Source organism: Pieris brassicae, chromosome 7 (genome assembly GCF_905147105.1).
Source record: "Pieris brassicae chromosome 7, ilPieBrab1.1, whole genome shotgun sequence".
NCBI classification, from domain to species: Eukaryota; Metazoa; Arthropoda; class Insecta; order Lepidoptera; family Pieridae; genus Pieris; species Pieris brassicae.
The window spans coordinates 10,423,079-10,441,900 of NC_059671.1; the positions used below are offsets into that span (position 1 = coordinate 10,423,079).

General features: G+C 34.3%; 1 protein-coding gene across 2 annotated transcripts in view; it reads right to left on the reverse strand.

Annotated features, from left to right (window-relative positions):
* Window positions 1-18,822, reverse strand: part of LOC123711927 (myosin heavy chain, non-muscle) — a 51,365-nt gene that overhangs the window by 18,936 nt on the left and 13,607 nt on the right. For both annotated transcript variants that reach the window (XM_045664796.1, XM_045664797.1), the window contains exons 2-3: window positions 1,828-1,984; window positions 157-278 (exon numbers count right to left, since the gene is read on the reverse strand). In XM_045664796.1, coding sequence (XP_045520752.1) covers window positions 157-278; window positions 1,828-1,984 — 279 coding nt within the window. The remainder of the gene's footprint in view (window positions 1-156; window positions 279-1,827; window positions 1,985-18,822) is intronic.

Sequence of the window (18,822 nt, forward strand, 5' to 3'; positions counted from 1 at the left end):
TTTAAAAAAGAAAAATTCCATTAGGCATCACACTTCGTTAATACACGAGGATTTTAATATCACTTTCAGCTATCACAATAGACAATCGGCAATATGAACTAGTGTCTAAACATACGATACCATTGTTACGTATACAATCAATATAACATAACTCACCGCTCCAGATCCTTTGGGTTTAGAAGCGGCGACATACGCAAGGTACTGGATAACCTTTTTTGTATTCTCTGTCTTACCGGCACCTGATTCTCCCGTACACAGAATTGACTGATCTTCACGATCTGGAATTCGAGATGAATTTATAAGTTATATTATGAAATTTTCTTTCCTCCAAAATGAACAAGGCTATACAGGCGGTCTTGTTTTAGATTCTATGACTTAAAAACCTTTTGTGAAATAGATAAGTCGCAAGATTGATAAATGCATATCCCGGGGTTATACTTCTTAAATTCATCCATTATTTATGTTTATGTGACCAATAATAATTGTAATATTAGGTGACAATAAGTATTCACACACACAAACGTAGTTGGCATACAATTTTCCTCGTAAGTGTTTTAATTAAAATTTTCCGCTAATGCCCGTATGTGTGTGTTAAGATTGTACTTCCAATGAAATGTATTTGGGTTAACGCCGTATAAGAAATATTAAGGAGACGTGTTTTGGCGATGTTATGTTTATACATAACATTTTATATTAACATAATAACGTAGAAAACGTTTGAGCTAGATCAAAAGCTATATTGATTGCGACAATTTTATTATGTTCGATTTTAGCATTAGCAGTATTATTAATTCCCGGTTAAAGTTTTTTTTATTAATTTATAACTCTTCTACGTTAATAAAATTATTATTATCAATTAAATCTTAGATAAATTTTACTAATTTCAATATACTATCGATCGGGGAAAGTACGAAGTCGCCGTGGTAACATATAAAAAATACAAGTCGATAATTGGATAAATCATTGCATTATTCACTACGCGATATTTAATCATGACTAAATAGTGTAAAAATAACACCAGCTCGACGTCAATCGCAGATAATCCTTGACGAATCTTGTTTATTGCATCATACAGTGTCAGCAAAGAAAAAACTTGAAATTTTATTGTAACATAAAAAGGGCGCGGTCCACCTGAGCCGCGCCCTGTCGCCGGCGCCATTACCGAACAATTAGACAAATGGCTCCACTTAGTTATCTAATGCATCACTGAGTGTACCGGTTCCTGGCAATGCACTACCACCTTCAAGATGCACAATGTTTTTTGTAAAAATATTTATTTGAAACAAATGACATTTTACGATCAGTAACTTACTTAGGTTTTGGTTTTCACGAGAACAGATTTGAACTTTCTCTTATAAATGTATAATCTAGTCATTATAAAACAGACCCTAATAATGTATTTAAATCTTTACATATTATTAGATTTAGCCGTCCCTATAAGACTATTAGTAATTGAATAGCAAATTTTTGGTTAAGAAATTATTCAATAATATTTATTTTTAAGTGCATATTACCATTAATGGTATTTCGTTACAAACAGAGAATACTCATTAAACATTAGATCCACGAACCGATCTAGGAAATAAACATAATTTATTCTAATTCATATTATGAATATTCAACACTGAGTATAAAGAAAAAAGCCCTCAACATGTGCAAGATACAAAACAAAACATGAAAAAATTTAAACTAAACAGATTCGGTGATCATTTTCCTCTCCTTTTTAAGTATAGAGAAGAATAACTCCACAATAATTAAATCCTTTAGTATTTTTTAGTGCTAAAACTCTGTTGATACGTGGCTGTATTGTTTATTGAGGTACTATACCTTGAAGCATAGAGCGGTACGCTGTGTCAGTGATTGCAAATACATGTGGCGGGACTTCATGCCTCTTGATGCCTTTGTATCTCTCCATAATCTTCTCGGTGTAGATCGGGAGCTTCTTGTACGGGTTGACCACCACGCAGAAGAGCCCCGAGTATGTCTGAAATAGAAAACGGAATATCAGTATGGAAAAAAGTCTTGTACATCCATCAGATTATAATTGGCATACTATCTATATATATATCTATACTAATATTATATAGGAAAAGCATTTTTCTATGGATCTTTGTAATGTTTTCAACAAAAACTGCTGGACTGATTTCAAAAATTAGTAGAAGAGTTAGAAGTCCTAAAAAAAACTGAGTAAAATGGAACTTTTATGATGATAAATATATGTATATAGTCAGACTTAGAAGACTTTCTACTACCACGATATCGGTATCTTCGCAAGTGAAACCGTGGGGCACTGCTAGTAACTTAAAAATGTATGTTCATTAAAATAAATTTTATAGCTAGCAAAGAGCATGCTATCATTACGTTAAATAAAAATGTGTTTATTGATTTTAAACAATACAATGTGTAAGATTTGGTAACCATTTTAATTAAAAAATACCAGTGTCAGGGTTCCAAACTCTTCCATAACAAACTTAATAGTTAACTTCATAAAAATATTATTATTACTTTTTTGTAATGTATTGTAATGTGCAACTATGGTTTTTTTTTTAAATTGCTAGTGAGCCTACCTCCCCGGCGACTTACGACCCGGGGCCGTGGAAGGTAAGCTATAATAAGGTAGGTATGTCGTTATATTTATTAGGTGAAAAATATTACTTTTGGACGTGGGTTAGGTGGTTGAGGGTTAGTTTTGCTGTTAGATACAATTCTAACTAAATGTATAAGGTGGTATACAGACCACCTTATACATTTAGTTAGAATTGGTGGAAGAGGTGTGTTCATTTATTATATATTACTGTATGACCGACAACAACATTCCCCTTTCTTTTTAAATACAGCCTACGATCATCTAGAGGCGCTCTGTGCTCTTTTAAAACAACACTTTAGCCTTACACATATACTTTAGGACATACATAACGAAATGTATCATCATTTTTATATTGAAACCTACAAAAACATTGCCGTAACATAATCTAGTTATAATAAAAAAAATATAATAATGCGTAGATACGGGATACTACTGAATCGAAATTACTTAAACGTACATACATACTCAATTATGATCCAATATCCCATACAGGTCAAACTGAAGAACTCCTTTTTTAAAGTCCATTAATAAAAATTGAAAAATAGTATACGTGACTCTGTCAACGTATCAATCATACAATGTCACTTCTCAATAAAAGCCCTTATCACCACCATTCGTCACGATTCGACTTCCAGCATTCTTAGATTCATTAGACTTAATTCATAATTTAGATACACCATATCTATTTTAATAAAGGAATTATTGAAGCCGACGACATACTTCTTTAAGAACATTTCATGTATTAATATAAAAATAATCAGGTTGTACCTGTCTAGATCTGGGCCTTAATGTATCTGTTTCATGATATTTGTCAATCTAATAAGCAAGAAGGTGAACAGCCTCCTTTGCCTGACACACGACGTCGACTTTTTTGCGTACAAAGCAAACCAGTTTCATCACGATGTTTTTCCTTCGCCGTTTAAATCCGCACATAGAAAATCCATTGGTGAACAGCCGGGGATCTAACCTACGACCTCATGGATGATTCGCACGCTGAAGCTACTACGCTAACACTGTTCCTGATATATAATACCGTACTATTGCTATGTAATACCTATTTAATGCTTGCCTCAGTAATCAGTTACGTCATAAGAACTCCCAAAACAAGAGGCATGTAGATAAACCCAAATTTCAATGTTCTTTCAATAACAGTACAGTTATTAAAAAGTGGAATACGCCATTACTAATTGCAATTGAATTTAGATGATATGCTTGCCTGATAATGCGTTTATGGCCAATAGATCACTAATTAAATCAGATTGCAAACAACTAATTAATCCAGCTTGTTGAACATGTTTTAATTGCTGTAGTCGTAAAACTTTTGAGTTATTAATATTACGATCTTTTCAAGGGTTTAACTATCATTATTTGACCCCGATATACGCAGTTACAATTAACAATTTATTATAAAATATACTTTATTAAAGAAACATCGACTACTTGACCATTCAATGTGCTTACTTATATATTTGTTCACTTCTTAATTTTAAGTGAGTTATCAGCCGTCTGAGCCCGAACTATCGCCATTCTATTGCTATCGCCGAGAATCAAACTGACTTTTCAATTTCAAATTCAAACATAATTACAAAAATTACACGACATTTAGGATTTTTTAATAAGTATCAGTATAAATTACCTATTATCTATCTGTCATATTAGTAAATAGGGCTATTATGGACGTTGGACCGCTTGTAAGCTGTACGAACTCAGTATTTTGACAGTACCAAGTTTATATATTCTTAAAACAGTTATGACTGTAAAAAAATATCCAAAATTATACATATATACCGAGGGATCCAGCACGGTAAACAGTAAACATTTATATGACATTTGCATGCCTATTTATATAAATATATATGGCTGATTGTGCGGATATTTGTAATTGATCGATTTATATTATACCTATATAAAATTCTCGTGTTACAATGTTCGCTCCCATACTTCTCAAAAACGGCTCGACCGATCGATTCTTATGAATTTTTTATGCATATTCAGTAAGTCAGAATCGGCTACAATCTTTCAAACTCTTTAGTGATAAGGGGGGTTCACCCCAGTGTTTTTTTTGGTTTTTGGATAAAATAATATGTTTTTATGATACAACATACAAAAATACAAACAACCCTTAATTTTCACCCACTACTATCATCCCCTATATTTTTTGTTAATTAAAAAAATATGACTTAAACTCTGAGGTTTATATAATGAAATATTCACAGAAAAACCTAAAAAATTTCATTTGGGAAAACCAAAACTCTGGGGTAGCGTAGCAAAATGTTCCATGTTGGTATTTCCTAAAAAGGTAGACTAAGTAAAATCTCATTAAGGAGAAACGAAGTTCGTGGGGACAGCTAGTATATCTATATATGAAACTTGAAACAAGTATTTGTGATGTATACATAGATCTGCAAAACAATGATGTTTCATTAATTTAATTAAAAAACAATTCACAAGTAGTTAGACAAATACATATGTAATTCGATTTTAATATAGTTTTCCATGGCGGCAACATCAGAAGGACTGGCAGATAGCTTATCACGACGATAAAGAGGGCAGTTATTACTCTGAATCAATTTGCGTCGTGACCTTACGCTTAGAGGGCGATCGCAATGCCTATACACAGATTATAATAATACATATAAAACATTACAGAGTAGTAGACATTTAACATGAATCTTTTTAAAGAAAAATATTGTGTGCCAATGTCAAATAATTTAAACAGACCGAAAGTTAAAATATTTTACTTTATAAGAACTTTTAAGAATGTTAAAGTGTAAACGTATGGCGACATAGTTTCCACGAGGCTACAACCAAATTTGGTGCGGCCTCAGCAAACCAATCTTAAACCTAACGTATGTACTAAAAGCGCTAGCTATCAAATTTATTACTCTCGATATTACTTCAGACATTATGAGGCAATGCAACGTCAATTGTGGAATAATTATACTTATAAGGGCTGAGAACAACTTTAATTTTTAATCAGGACAGCTAATCCTTCACTTGCTTGCTTATCATACATTACTAACAGTAATATATAAGTCAGCCAGAAACGAGAGAACAATGTTGGTGGTGGTTCCCGTGTGCGACTCTCATCCCTGAGGTCATAGGTTCAATTCCCGGCTGTGCACCAATGGACTTTGTTTTTGCTTTTGCTAGTTTTATACTCGCTCGTACAGTAAACAACATTGTGAGGAAACCGCCATGACTTCGAACCAAGACTTCGAATAAGCACCGGTCAACGTGTTTTAAAAAAAAATCAAATAATGACGAAACAGATACAGAAATCTGAGGACCAAAAGGTTAAAGGAACCTAAAAGGTTGTTCGTTTGGAAGACAGATTTGCATGTAAACAAAGAGATAGACGCAGGCATACAATTTCTTCGTCCCATTTTTACTTTTCTAGTATAAATGTTGATATTATTTTAATATAACTTTTTTGCATGTGCCAAAAATGTATATAAAAAGGTAACTATCTTGATTCGCTCGGAACAACATAATTTATCAAGCACTAGTAATAAAGACTCTAAAACCTATACAATAAATGAGGTTTTCATAATATGTAATCAGCTGTACCGTCACATGTAAGGTACGACTGTGACTCACGTTCGGAGAATGCAGTAAAATAAAACGATACCAAATATTTTATGAACTTATTTACGATGATTTTTCTGGTTACCTCACATTCGAAACCTCGCCTTTATAAGTGCAACAAAGTTAATTGTCGATAGCATGTTTATACCCGTGTACAATTCCAAAACTTGTTACAAACTTAATTTGAAAACTTCTATTTAATTAATGAGTTTAGTATAGTCGTTTTCAGTTTTTTATAAACCGGGCAGGAGGCTCTCCTTTTGTAAAATTGGTACGCTCTTAACTTGAAAGTCCCTAAGTCGAATTGGTTTGGAAATGCTTCAGAAGGCTGGCTCAACATCGTGGTGGTGCGCGTCAAAAACTACCTTAAAAATGATGAGGTCTGGAATAACGGACATCGAGGTAATACGGAATTAATCCGAACAATATCTCTGAACTTTCTCCATGGTAAATGCGGTAAAAGATCCAGAGTGACCCATCTCTACGCAATAACACATTAAACAAATTCAAATTCAAAATCATTTAATCATATAGGTAACAACATAAATTTATGAACGTGAATAAAGAAATACACATTAAATGCTTCTAATTTTACATTTACTGCCAGTTCTCAAATCAAGGGTGTAGAACGGATAGATACGAATAATATTTAAACTTACAAAAAAAAACAATTTGTTCTTGAATTGCCTATTTTCACAAGATACATAAACATGACAAGTCCACTAAACACATCATAAAAAACAATTTGCCCTAAATAAATCCAGTTAATGTTTTTTCCGCACCCAATTCAAAAAAACCGATGAGTCACATGGCTTTCTTTAAAAATTGAGAAACCAGTTGGGCGAGGTGAACAGTTAATAGCCAATAGATCCTTGACACAGTGTCGGCAGCAATGATATCCTTACACGGAATGCAACTCGAGCCATTTAAATTACTCGATCAAAGCCTTATTGCCATACACTATAAAATTAAGAGCTGTTAGCGAATTATTTGACTAAGTATTTACTAATTGCTACTTCCAGCTCCCCGGCAGCAGTCGTCCTAGGGCCGTTAGGGTTTGTTGTTACTATTTAATTTTATTGTTTTGGTTTGCAAGATCTTTTTCAGGTAGCAACTTTATTACTAAAGGTTGGCTGGTAACAAGTTGAATTGCCGGGTATCTTGCGCTAGTCTAAAGAGCTTCCTCGGCGATGTAATGCCGGTCCACTGCCGTACGTTCCGCAGCCACGACTTATTCCTTATTCCAGAACAGTTGTAGCTTATAAGCTGTAACAAGTCGTATCGCCGATGACTAGTCCAAGATATGAGACTTTCCATATTTTAACAGTCTGCATAAAATTTCGTGTCGTTGAAGGGCTCGCTTGGGTCATTTCTACATACTACATAAATATGTAGTAGACATTCTTCTCTGTTTCAAAATAGAGAAACCATGGTCTAATGGTGGTTGGTTACTATTTCTGTTGCAATCAATCAATCGTCAACTATAACGATAAAGAGCTATTCTATCCTAGATAACAGATAAAAGATAAATCTATAAGGCATCGTCTTTATATAAAACGTGTCTAAACCAATAATTAAGAAGTCGCGTAAGCACGTCCCCGTCAAGCGCACACGTATTTCCGTAAAGCTGAGTCAGAGCTCGTAGTAACATCTTCCACTGCAAGGCCGAGTTTAAGCATAGACATCTATAGATACAGAGATAATATATAACATTCTAACTAGATTAAATAGTAAACTATACTACGGTAATAATGAGATTTTTATAAATATATATTTATCCACACATTATGACCAAGTATATATACATCGGCACTTTAGGCTCAAAAGAAAACATTTCTTCTATAGAAACTCTCTAAACTACAACAAAAGACAATTGAATCTACAGTGCCACGTAGGCATATTCCAGATAACACTGCTAAAGTATTATCTGGAAATAGTACCTGGGGGTACAACTTCGTGCTGATTCTGGTTCATCCCTTCATAGCTTGCTTTCCCTTTATTATTATATCTTATATATATTTTAACGTCTTTTACCTTAGTAGGCACCCGTACATCAGCGTGATGGTGTGGTGGATTTGACTAAATAAATAATAGTCATATTATTAGAAGAACACTACCCACAAAACCAGTTTCGTGCAATAAAACAGTGGCGTTTAACTTATTTGACCATGTATCGCCAGGGGCTTAGTGAAACAGAACATGTTCACTTTAATATACTGTTGTTAGGTTTCTATTTACATCAACCAGCTGTTAGTTTAGTTAGGTGTTGTAATTGTTCAAAATTACCTAACCGTAAGCGCTAATATTTCTTTTCTTAAAGTAGTAATGTTTTTACCGAATATATAGTAGTAGTACCAGCACCAGTGGCGCTACAACGTTTTTAGGTCTGAGCCTCAGATTTCTGTATCTGTTTCATGACGAATTGCTAATCTAATAGTATCCTGTGATACTATTAGATTAGCACTTAGTGATCAGTATCCTGTGCCTGACACACGCCGTCGACTTTTTGTGTCTACGGCAAGTCGGTTTCCTCACGTTTTAATGTTAAATGCGCACATAGACAAAAAGTCTTTTGGTGCAAAGCCGGGGTCGAACCTACGAGCTCAGGGATGGTACCGCATAGTAGTTTAGATACTTAGATATCAATTATTAAACGTCTTTTCTAAACAATCTTATATATTTTGATTAAACCCGATTATAATTGTTGATGATCTACTCATATAAATATAATTACAGGTACAGCGAGAAATTTCTTATATAAACGAAGTGATTTATAAAAAACTACTCGGTGTAAACATATGAAACACGCCTAAAACTAAACATTACGTGTATGTACGAGGTAATCCTTATCGCTCCATAACCATACAGTACTCAATATAAACTCTATTACAATGTAATAAAGTACAAAATTAACATAACGATGAGTCAGCTGTGGTTAGTTTATAGTGCACTCGCAGTATCTCCTTATTTGGTAAATTTATTTAAAAGCTGCGGTCTACGTAAACGCAAAGTAAATAATTATTTGTCAAGAGATCGCTTTATAGTCGTTAACCTTAATCCATGGGTTTGGTCAGAAGCCCACCGCACCCAAAACCCTTGTTTATCAAAATACATCACTGGAAATCCTGCTGTCTTTATACTATCGTTATTAACTGATAAAGATAACATACAATAGGAACACTTCAACATCTCTCATTCTTTCTTAGGTGCCACCGCTTGCAACTCTATATATCGCAATTTCAGCTCCACATAGAGTATTGTTCTTAGGGCGGGATCTCCCGCAGTTCACTCCGCTTACCTCGAACTCAATTAGACATTTACCATGGAGAGTGTTCGGATGAATGACCTGCAGGTGAGTTTTATCATCGGACGTCAAGACAGAATACAAAATACAATCCGTATCATCTCGACGTCCTTCGTCCAACAACTGAGCGTTCCTTAAAGCAGTTTTTGCCGTGCACCACGACAATGTGGAATTAGCTGCTAACTGAAGTATTTCCAAATCAATTTGACTTAGGGTCCTACCAATTCTTAAAAGGCCGCTATAACATTAGCTATAACATATTGTTCAATCTATTTATTCGACGTAGACAAAGTCAAGATTAGATATATACTAAAACCATATAATTCCAAAAGAGGCTTACTGATCAGCTTATTGAATTAGCACAGGTTAAGTAAAGTACAGACACCCACGACCTCCCAAATTAGCTGAAGTCTGCACCAACTTATTATTTGCACGAGCCGATCCATAATTGCTCTGTGCCTTATAAGTTTCAGACCAACAACCAATTGCTAACTCTCAAAATAGATTCTAACTCGAATACCTATTTCATAAATTTATAAGCCATTCGTTGTAACGACTCGATTTTGGCTCCAACAAGAAGCTTACCAATTCTTAAAAGGCCGTCTACACACTTGCGAGCCTTCTGGCAATGTATGCCTGTGTAAATACACATTTATACGGGCAGGAAGCTTACATGTTTTGTGATACCACCAAACATCATGTGAGGCTCCTGGCCGTTTACCGCTTCGTTTAAAAAAATATAGTAAGACAATGTATAATTCTGAATATAGGTATTTCGTTTCAATATATTCGTTTCCAACAATTCAGCAACCCTTTTAATATAGGAATTAAATGAAAATTTTATCAGCATTCATATGCATATAATTTATCAATCGTAGAAGACTATATGAAATACCATAAACATTACATAATTAAACAAGAACGATTTGCTTTATTCCCACAAATTACAAATTAAAAAGAATGCTCATAGTAAATGGAGTTTCATTAATCCAATCTCATTGATACCGCTAGAACGCTGGCGTGGCCGATAGTTTCCTAGAATGTTACGCTTCACCTCGTGGGGGCCTCAGAATTTCTTGTTTTAAGCCTATTAACTCACTTTACATGTAAATAGAAGAGCTTTTTTATGTATCAACACTTAAAGGCAATGATTAATGATTATTCGTAACTGTGCTAAATACTTTACGTTTAGCCTAAGGGGTTAACTAGTATTTAATAAATGATTTTATTTCATTATTTCGGAAACACATACATATATGTGTATATACTAAGCCAATACGATGTCGATAACGAAAAAAAGAAAAAAGTATATAATATTAAATTACATAATATACACAATATCGCTACTGTGAACTCACTCTGCGGTGTCTAAGACGGCATTTAGCAAGCGCAACGGGGATTGTTAACGGGGATCTGTAAAACAGACTGGTACTGGCCGTATCGCAAAAAACCTTGCCCTTCGCCGTCGCATATATCCCATAGGTTCAAAGATACCGAGTTCTTGGAAAACACTTGGATTGCTCACCATTGATTGATTACTCACATTGATTGGTGGAGAAGATTCGGAGTAAAATGCTCAAGATAGACAGAGATGACCTATACTCAATATGAGGTCCTTGGGGAAAAAAATATAATTATTTCTGTATAAAATTTTAAGTGCGTGTATCTTTTGTAAGTGGATGAATGTTTCAAGTCATAAAAGGGGCTTAATTATTATTATTAGATATCTTAATAGAAACGTCGCAAATCACAATCACATGAAAAACAACTTGACAATTCGTGGCAAATAATATTCAATCGTACTCCAGACGACCGGAGATTTACATGGAAATTCGCCTAACCTTATCGCATTAAAATGCTATACGGCCTTCATAAAATGCACTTGCATATATTTTAAGCACGCAAAATGCAAATAAATATTGTCAATACTTTTTGCAATCGCCGGGCTTACTTCGTGCCCTATTACGTCCGCCCTTTCCGCTGTCAAGAGAGGAATAAAAAATAAAAATGTTTCGTAAAAACGCCGACGGCGCGTGACAAATTTTGAAAGTATATTCTGACGCCAACACACATTGTGGATAGTTCCCTGGTCCTGGGTTACTAAGGGCACATTTTGTTATTTTTTCACCACTGAAATGCCATAATCAGGTATGGTAAATCTTATCTAAGTCAGCTTTAACAATCGATTCGAATTCGAATTAAAACACATGTGCAAGTTCCTTTTTCAGAGTGAAAGCAGTGTTGGCCTAGTGGCTTCAGCGTACGACTTTCATCCCTGAGGTCGTAGGTTCGATCCTCGGCTGTGCACCAATGCATATTCTTTCTATGTGCGCATTTAAGATTAGCTCGAACGGTGAAGGAAAACATTGTGAGGAAACCGGCTTGCCTTAGACCCAAGAAGTCGACGGCGTGCGTCAGGCACAGAAGGCTGATCACCTACTCGCCTATTAGTTAAACAAATGATCATTAAACAGATACAGAAATCTGAGGCCAAGACCTAAAAAGGTTGTTGTAGCGCCATTGATTTTTTTTTATATTATTTTACAACAAAATAAAAGAAACTAAAAAAACAGTATAGCCGATGAAGATCGACACATATCTTCCAAGATCTGAGTTCTCTCAAACAACAAATAGTCCCTCCCTAATTTTAAACTCCCCTCCGACAGGTGGCGCCACCCTCCCAGCAGGTGCGGCCCACTTTCAACAATCCTCTTCCAACTTTCCAACCAATTTCAGTTTGCTTATCGACCATCAAGTTTCAAAGCTTCTATTAGAATTTCGTTTGTCTGTTTCATCGGAAATACTTATGAAGCTCAATCTCTGCTAATATTAAAGGAAAGATAGACTTAAATATGCCAAGTCCGAGAAAAGTGTGTGAATAATGTAATAAGATATGTATATGTGTACATGTTAGATTGTATAAAAATCAATGCTGGATAATATATTAATTAAAAATCCTACTAATATTATAAACGCGAAAGAGTGCAAGTATGGATAGACGTTTGTCACTATAATGTACTAAATTATAACTAAATACTAAATACTAAAACTACTTAATTGATTGTAATGAAACTTTACAATAATATAACTTATACATGAGTATAACACATAGGGTACCATTAATAAAGATATTGTGAGAATTGTCCAAAATATCAAGTAAGTAGGAAAAATCTTTTATCTGCGAGATATTCTGGCGTGTGGAAATGCTAATAGTCAATACCTTTAGTAGTTTATTTCTACGCCATGCTAATATAAGCTACTGGAAATACTTATCCTGCGCAGATGAAGTCGCGGGTACCAGCTAGTTATTAATAATTTTTATCTTTCATTCCGAAGAACGCATTTTGGCCAAAAATCACCGACCTCATGGAGCATTCTGATAAACGAGCTAAGTCTGGTCTAGTTTGTTAAAGTTATCCATAGGTTCCCTCAGACTTGGAAATCGATTTTGGTCTACTTTTTATGCTTAAATAGTTTTTTCTCTTCGTGTATGTTTTGTTTACCTATCTGTGTTTGTCATATTTAATATTTCTTGTACCAAAGCATCAGTGTGCGTTGGCAAGCTTTTATTAATAACTTTATCATAGTGAAATATGTTTTAAATATATTTAAAAAAAACATGCCATTTGTATATAACAGGATTAAAGTGTAAATCTTTTTCTAAACAATTACGACTAAATTAGATTGAAATACATAACAATAGACAATCTGAACGTAACTCAAATGTATAGAATTTGAAAAGGGATTACAATTTTCCGCTCCGTCGCAGGGTCTAGGTGGGTGACCTTTGACTTATGCCCTCATGGGCTAACACGACTAACAAGACAGTAGCAGTTACCGGTCTTGTTTACGAAATTATTAGACCTCAAAATATTTTAATATTACGTAAGAATTTCAAAGCTTTCACAAATCTCTTTCAAGACTACTCCAATTACATCGCGCCGCCTTTTAAAATAAAATAAAAAAGCCTTTAATGCTGTTTAGCTTATGTTAAGTTTAATGAAGGACAAGCTGTTAATAATTTTTACTCTCTAAATTTATCCAACCCGCTACCTATTCTATATCATCCTTCACTCTTATTTGCTTGCCTCTATTTCGTTTCCGTTACGATTCTGTTTCATTTTAGCTCCTTTTTTCGCATTCGTCCATCTCCACTTTAGTGTTCGGTACGTGGTGTATGCGTTTGTAAATCTCTTATTATATAATCTCGTATAATATCTACGCTAAAGAAATATATTATTTATAGATGACTACCCAACGTATCTAAGATCAAGCATTGCTCTTGACATCACAAATAAATTTCCTTCGCAAAAGAAAAACCCGTGAAAATCTTGTTATCGCCATACATCGTGACGATGAGGCGCAGGTCAGTTACCCAACCGTGTCGAATCACTGCATACTTAGAGTAATACGCATTAGGTATCCGCTTTACAAAACCCATCGCATGCGTCACACCCACAAACCTTTCACTGCAAAAAGAAAACGTAATAGGACATATTTCTTACGCTCTTATTAGCATGTGGTTGCATGCATTGCTTTCTTGTTTTATCACCAGCAAATGCAGATATCTTCTATGTCATCAAGAGACTGCTTTTTTATCTGTATACATTGAGCAAAGACAACTTACTACTACTACTACTACTAGCCACATTCTTTAAATTTTAATCAACGATAAGACTATTTAGATACAATTAAAATAAAATGTATTTATTCGTTATAAACAACGTGTAAGATTTAGGAGCCCTTTAAGTAAAATCCTGTGTCAGGGTTCCCAGCTCTTCCATAACAATATAATTGTTTATTATTATTTTTAAACTCTTTATAACACGAATGAGTGAGTGTCATGTGTAACTACACATTGTCTGTCTACAGAGCTTCTCAAACTCTGTGTAAGGTGTGTTCCAGTCTTTTAACCTTCCAATACAATTAAACTAATTACTTCAACACAGACAAGAAATTTTCGGTTCATCAAAATTACATTAAAGAGCATAAATTAACTATCTAGGCTTTCTAAAGTTTCAATTTAATTTCTGAGTCATCAAAGGCTCTTAAAATGAGGAGTTCTGACTCAGCCACATGCCGCAAAAGCCTGTCTCTCAGTCTGGACATTAATAACTCAGAAATTAATTTCCATGCTGTACTACAATACATAGATTCCCCTGTCATTTGTCGGTTATATTAACAGCGAAACCACTTTTGAATAAGTAGGTTTTTTTACATAGAAGACTAGTATTTTTTATATGTTAATTATATAATTCAAGATTTATTGAGTATTTTTTAAAAAACATACCAAACCTTGTATTATCACAGCAAAAAAACAAGTTTTGTAAAGAGTGCAAATGTTCAGGATTCAGTTCAGGCACAATCATTTTCCTATAAACTGATAAAAATAGTATCAATCAAGATAAAATCTTACGAGTATAAACACTATATGGCAAAAATATTTTAAATATAATATAAGTACTATTCTACACTGGAAATAAACGAATAAATACTTGTGTGTATTAATTTCGTGAATTGTAATAATTATTTAATTCCTTTTAAATGTGATACAAAAATATTTAATGACTTTATATTAAGTACAAGGGCAGACATCTGTATACAACAGGTCTTCGGCGGAGTAAAGACAACAATTACAGTGTAAACTGACTCTATTTAACGCCAACCTCGTTATAAGGCTGAAATTCCAATGAATTTACTTTAGTTGAATAAAGATAAAACAAAACTTCCAAATAATCCATTGTGGAAAATCCTCGGTCCAGAACAACAAGAGTTTACATCGATTTGCTGCAGCTTGCGAATTAATAGGACGTAATATAATTTCCGATATAACAGAAAACTGTTTCAAACAACGGATATTTAGGCATACAAGCTATCAACTATAGTTTTAATGTAATTGAATATTTCTCGGAAGGCTCTTTAATAAAATCACATAAGCGTGTACAGTTACCAGCTGACGTAAGCAAGACATCGCACTCTTTCGCATTACAACCGATACGCAGAAATCTGTATTGAGGTCGGTGACTAATCATTGAAAATATTCATAAACCTTTACCTTATTGGGGTTTCCAAGGGGAAATAACAATACCATTGTACTTAAATAGGTCACACTTTATTTTTAGATCCTGGTGCGGATCGAGTCCTATATACCCTTGCTTCCTTTTAGCATGCGCCAATGCATTTCCAACTCGGTTATATATATAAAAAATCCTAATAACATAGTATAAAGCTGTACATTTAAATAACGCCATAAACAATTTTGTATGTCCGTTTCGTCCTAGACAAAGGCTTTATATTTTCTCCAATAACCTTGTCAGATTCATTGGAGACCGGCCAACATTTGTTTGTACGTCGGTGAGTAATTGCCTATAAATCAATGTAATGTACAAACAAACAGTTTTTCAAGACGTTTAATATTTTCTTATATCTTATCGCTATTATTTTTTATGTCTATTTTTGGTAAAATTTCTGATAAGCTAGGTAATAATATTCATAACCATTGATGGCGCTCAACGGAACTAACCTCCAATGATAGGGACAATTACGGTCTCCTTAATAAATATCTTATTGTCCAAGGCGCGATAGACATCCCCATATGGCTCTTTAGCGCATAAGACGTAGTCACCCACGTAGTCCTGGAATGCGGGACTGTGGCTAATAAACATACAGAAATCCTTGGAGCAGTGAGGTCGCTCCGTGAAGCCTGCGAAAGTGCCCAGGAGACTTCTGTGCTTCTGTAAGGAGCTAGGCTGGTTAATTAGCCAGGACTTTACGCACAACGGACCTAGTGAGAGTGTAAGTACGGAAACTGAGTCCACCAACCTTTGACCTTTTTTTAATCCATTGAAGGCGCCGTAATTCACCTATACTTAATAATATTTTTAAAAAATGCTAATAAGCACACGAATGAAAATATTGTATCAATTTCCGAGTACTAGTAACTAGATAGTAGACGTCAGCGGTCCGCAAAGACAATCGCGTACAAAGTTCACACACGCATCGGCAACGTGAAAAGCACTATGAAAAATTATTTGTAAAATATGAAATATTTCAACAAAAACCCGTCGACCGCATACAAAATACAAGTGCAATAACCCCCGACGAATAACAATGCATCGTACTCAGACAGTTTTTAATGATAACGCTAATGTATCGTAATCGTCGTCCTGTATGCGTCCTACTATCATTGCGTATCGCTCGAGCTTACAAATGTCTAGTTCAACTGTATATATATATTTTATGGTCCTGTAGCTGTGTGATAATAATACAGTCCTGTTGGGTTCAATATGAGTATCAATATGATAATTTTGCTTAAAAGGCAAGTGATCGGACTTCTGTGACACACGCCATTTGATACTTAGGATATAGCAGTTCCCTCTAGGTATTTAGTTGTAAAAATAATACATTCCATTCCCGACTCGTACGTATGGGACACACCTCATTCATTCACTCAGCTGGCTCTGCAACCCGAAAAGGGCCGTGGCTTCCGAAATGCGAATCTTTCAGCGGTCTGTGACACCTCACAGGTCACCGCTTTCAGCTGCACCGGGTCCTTCTCCACTCTGTCGATCCAGCGGTACCTGGGTCGACCTACTGGTCGTCGACCACTAGACCGGCTCAGGTAAGCCTCCTTCATCGCCCGATATTGGCCCATGCCCTCAAGGCTCAATCACTATACCTAGCTAAAACTATATTACACAGCTGTCAATTGATTAAACACTTTTTATAATCAATTTGTCTATAAGCTTGATATTTATTACCCTTTTAATTGAGTTTATACTAACTGAGATATTTACGTAAACAAAGTCGTTCGCATCAACGTATTTTCCTAACAATCAATCACTTGAAACTCAAGAACATTACAAAATATACATTTCAGTTTCCGAGAATTATTATGAAGCACCTTATGAATCAATATAGACCCATCAATGTGTGCCAAATACATATTAAATTATCATTTACTAGAAAATACTATTAGTAACGGGAACTACCAAAAATAGATTTGGTATTTTATTATTTCGAAGATATCAATGAAAAATTATGAATCACACCAAGCTGACATATTGGTTAACTATTACTAAATACATAACAACAATTTTTAAATCGTCGAATAGGGATCGAAAAACAGCTTTCATTTGACATAAATATTTGTATATGTTATGTAATAATCCCGAAATTGATATCAAAATATATAATACGCCGTATTCAAAAATTAAATAGTAAAACATCACAATAGATTTCATCATAATTCTTTAAGCAATGACTTTCCCGTTAGTAAATAAAATTCTCCTAATTATTGAAATAAACAATTATCGTATTTATAACATCACGAAATCATGAATCATATTTAATATCGTACTATTAGTCATCAGTAATGACGAAATTTTCGTAATCAATTTAATATTAAAATTAAAAACAGTGTTACATTTGGCACATCGTTTGTCTACTAATTATACCAAATCCTCTGCCTTCATTGTCATATGTCTTAATACGTTATTTCAGCAGTGTTAAACGAAAGAGTATCATTAATGTCAGACACGATTCTGCGTCTGTTTTGTTGATTTTAACCCTATGTGCCTGCTACGAGTCCCGATGCAAAATGTCGTCTCGTATGAAATTTTTGTTTTTTTTTGTTTTAGTCTCGTATGTTATAGATTTATTGTGTCTAAAACATGTAAATTTCATAATGATTTCTTTTACCTAACAAAATGTAGTTTACATATTGATAGGTAGTTACTAGGTCTATCTATTATACATTATATACATTTCAAGTAAAATACTGTACAAAATGTTACCCAAAAAGCAGCCCTAACAAAACTCCGGGGCAATGACCTCAATGTTTATGCTTAATTTCAACATTTGCCTCTCATCTCTTTTCGCGAACAATACTAAGATATTACAATTCATTACCGTTTTGTTTATACACCGTAAACTGAAATTAATATGAATTATTCGGATAATATATTTTTTACTTCAATAATTTAACTACGGGTTTCTTCAATCTATTTTTGCCATAGTCATTTTGTAAGATGATTCGATATTTTAAAAGAGTACCGAGAGTTTTTACGCCGGCTTTTTCTCTTGGCCTACATCCTCTATCTTCTTTGCCGATGCGTAGGGATTTCTACCGATACAAATTTAATGCCATAGAATAAGAGATACCTGTATCTTATATTCCATAATAAACATATTTTATTTTATATTTTACGCTCATCATTCTTGCCAATTTTCAAAAGGGCAAAGTAAATACTGCTGTCCATACAATAGAGATACCTTGTTGACATAAAGTAGCTATTGTTATATAATAGCTGATTCTCTCTTAAGGTGAGAAGAATGCTGGCAC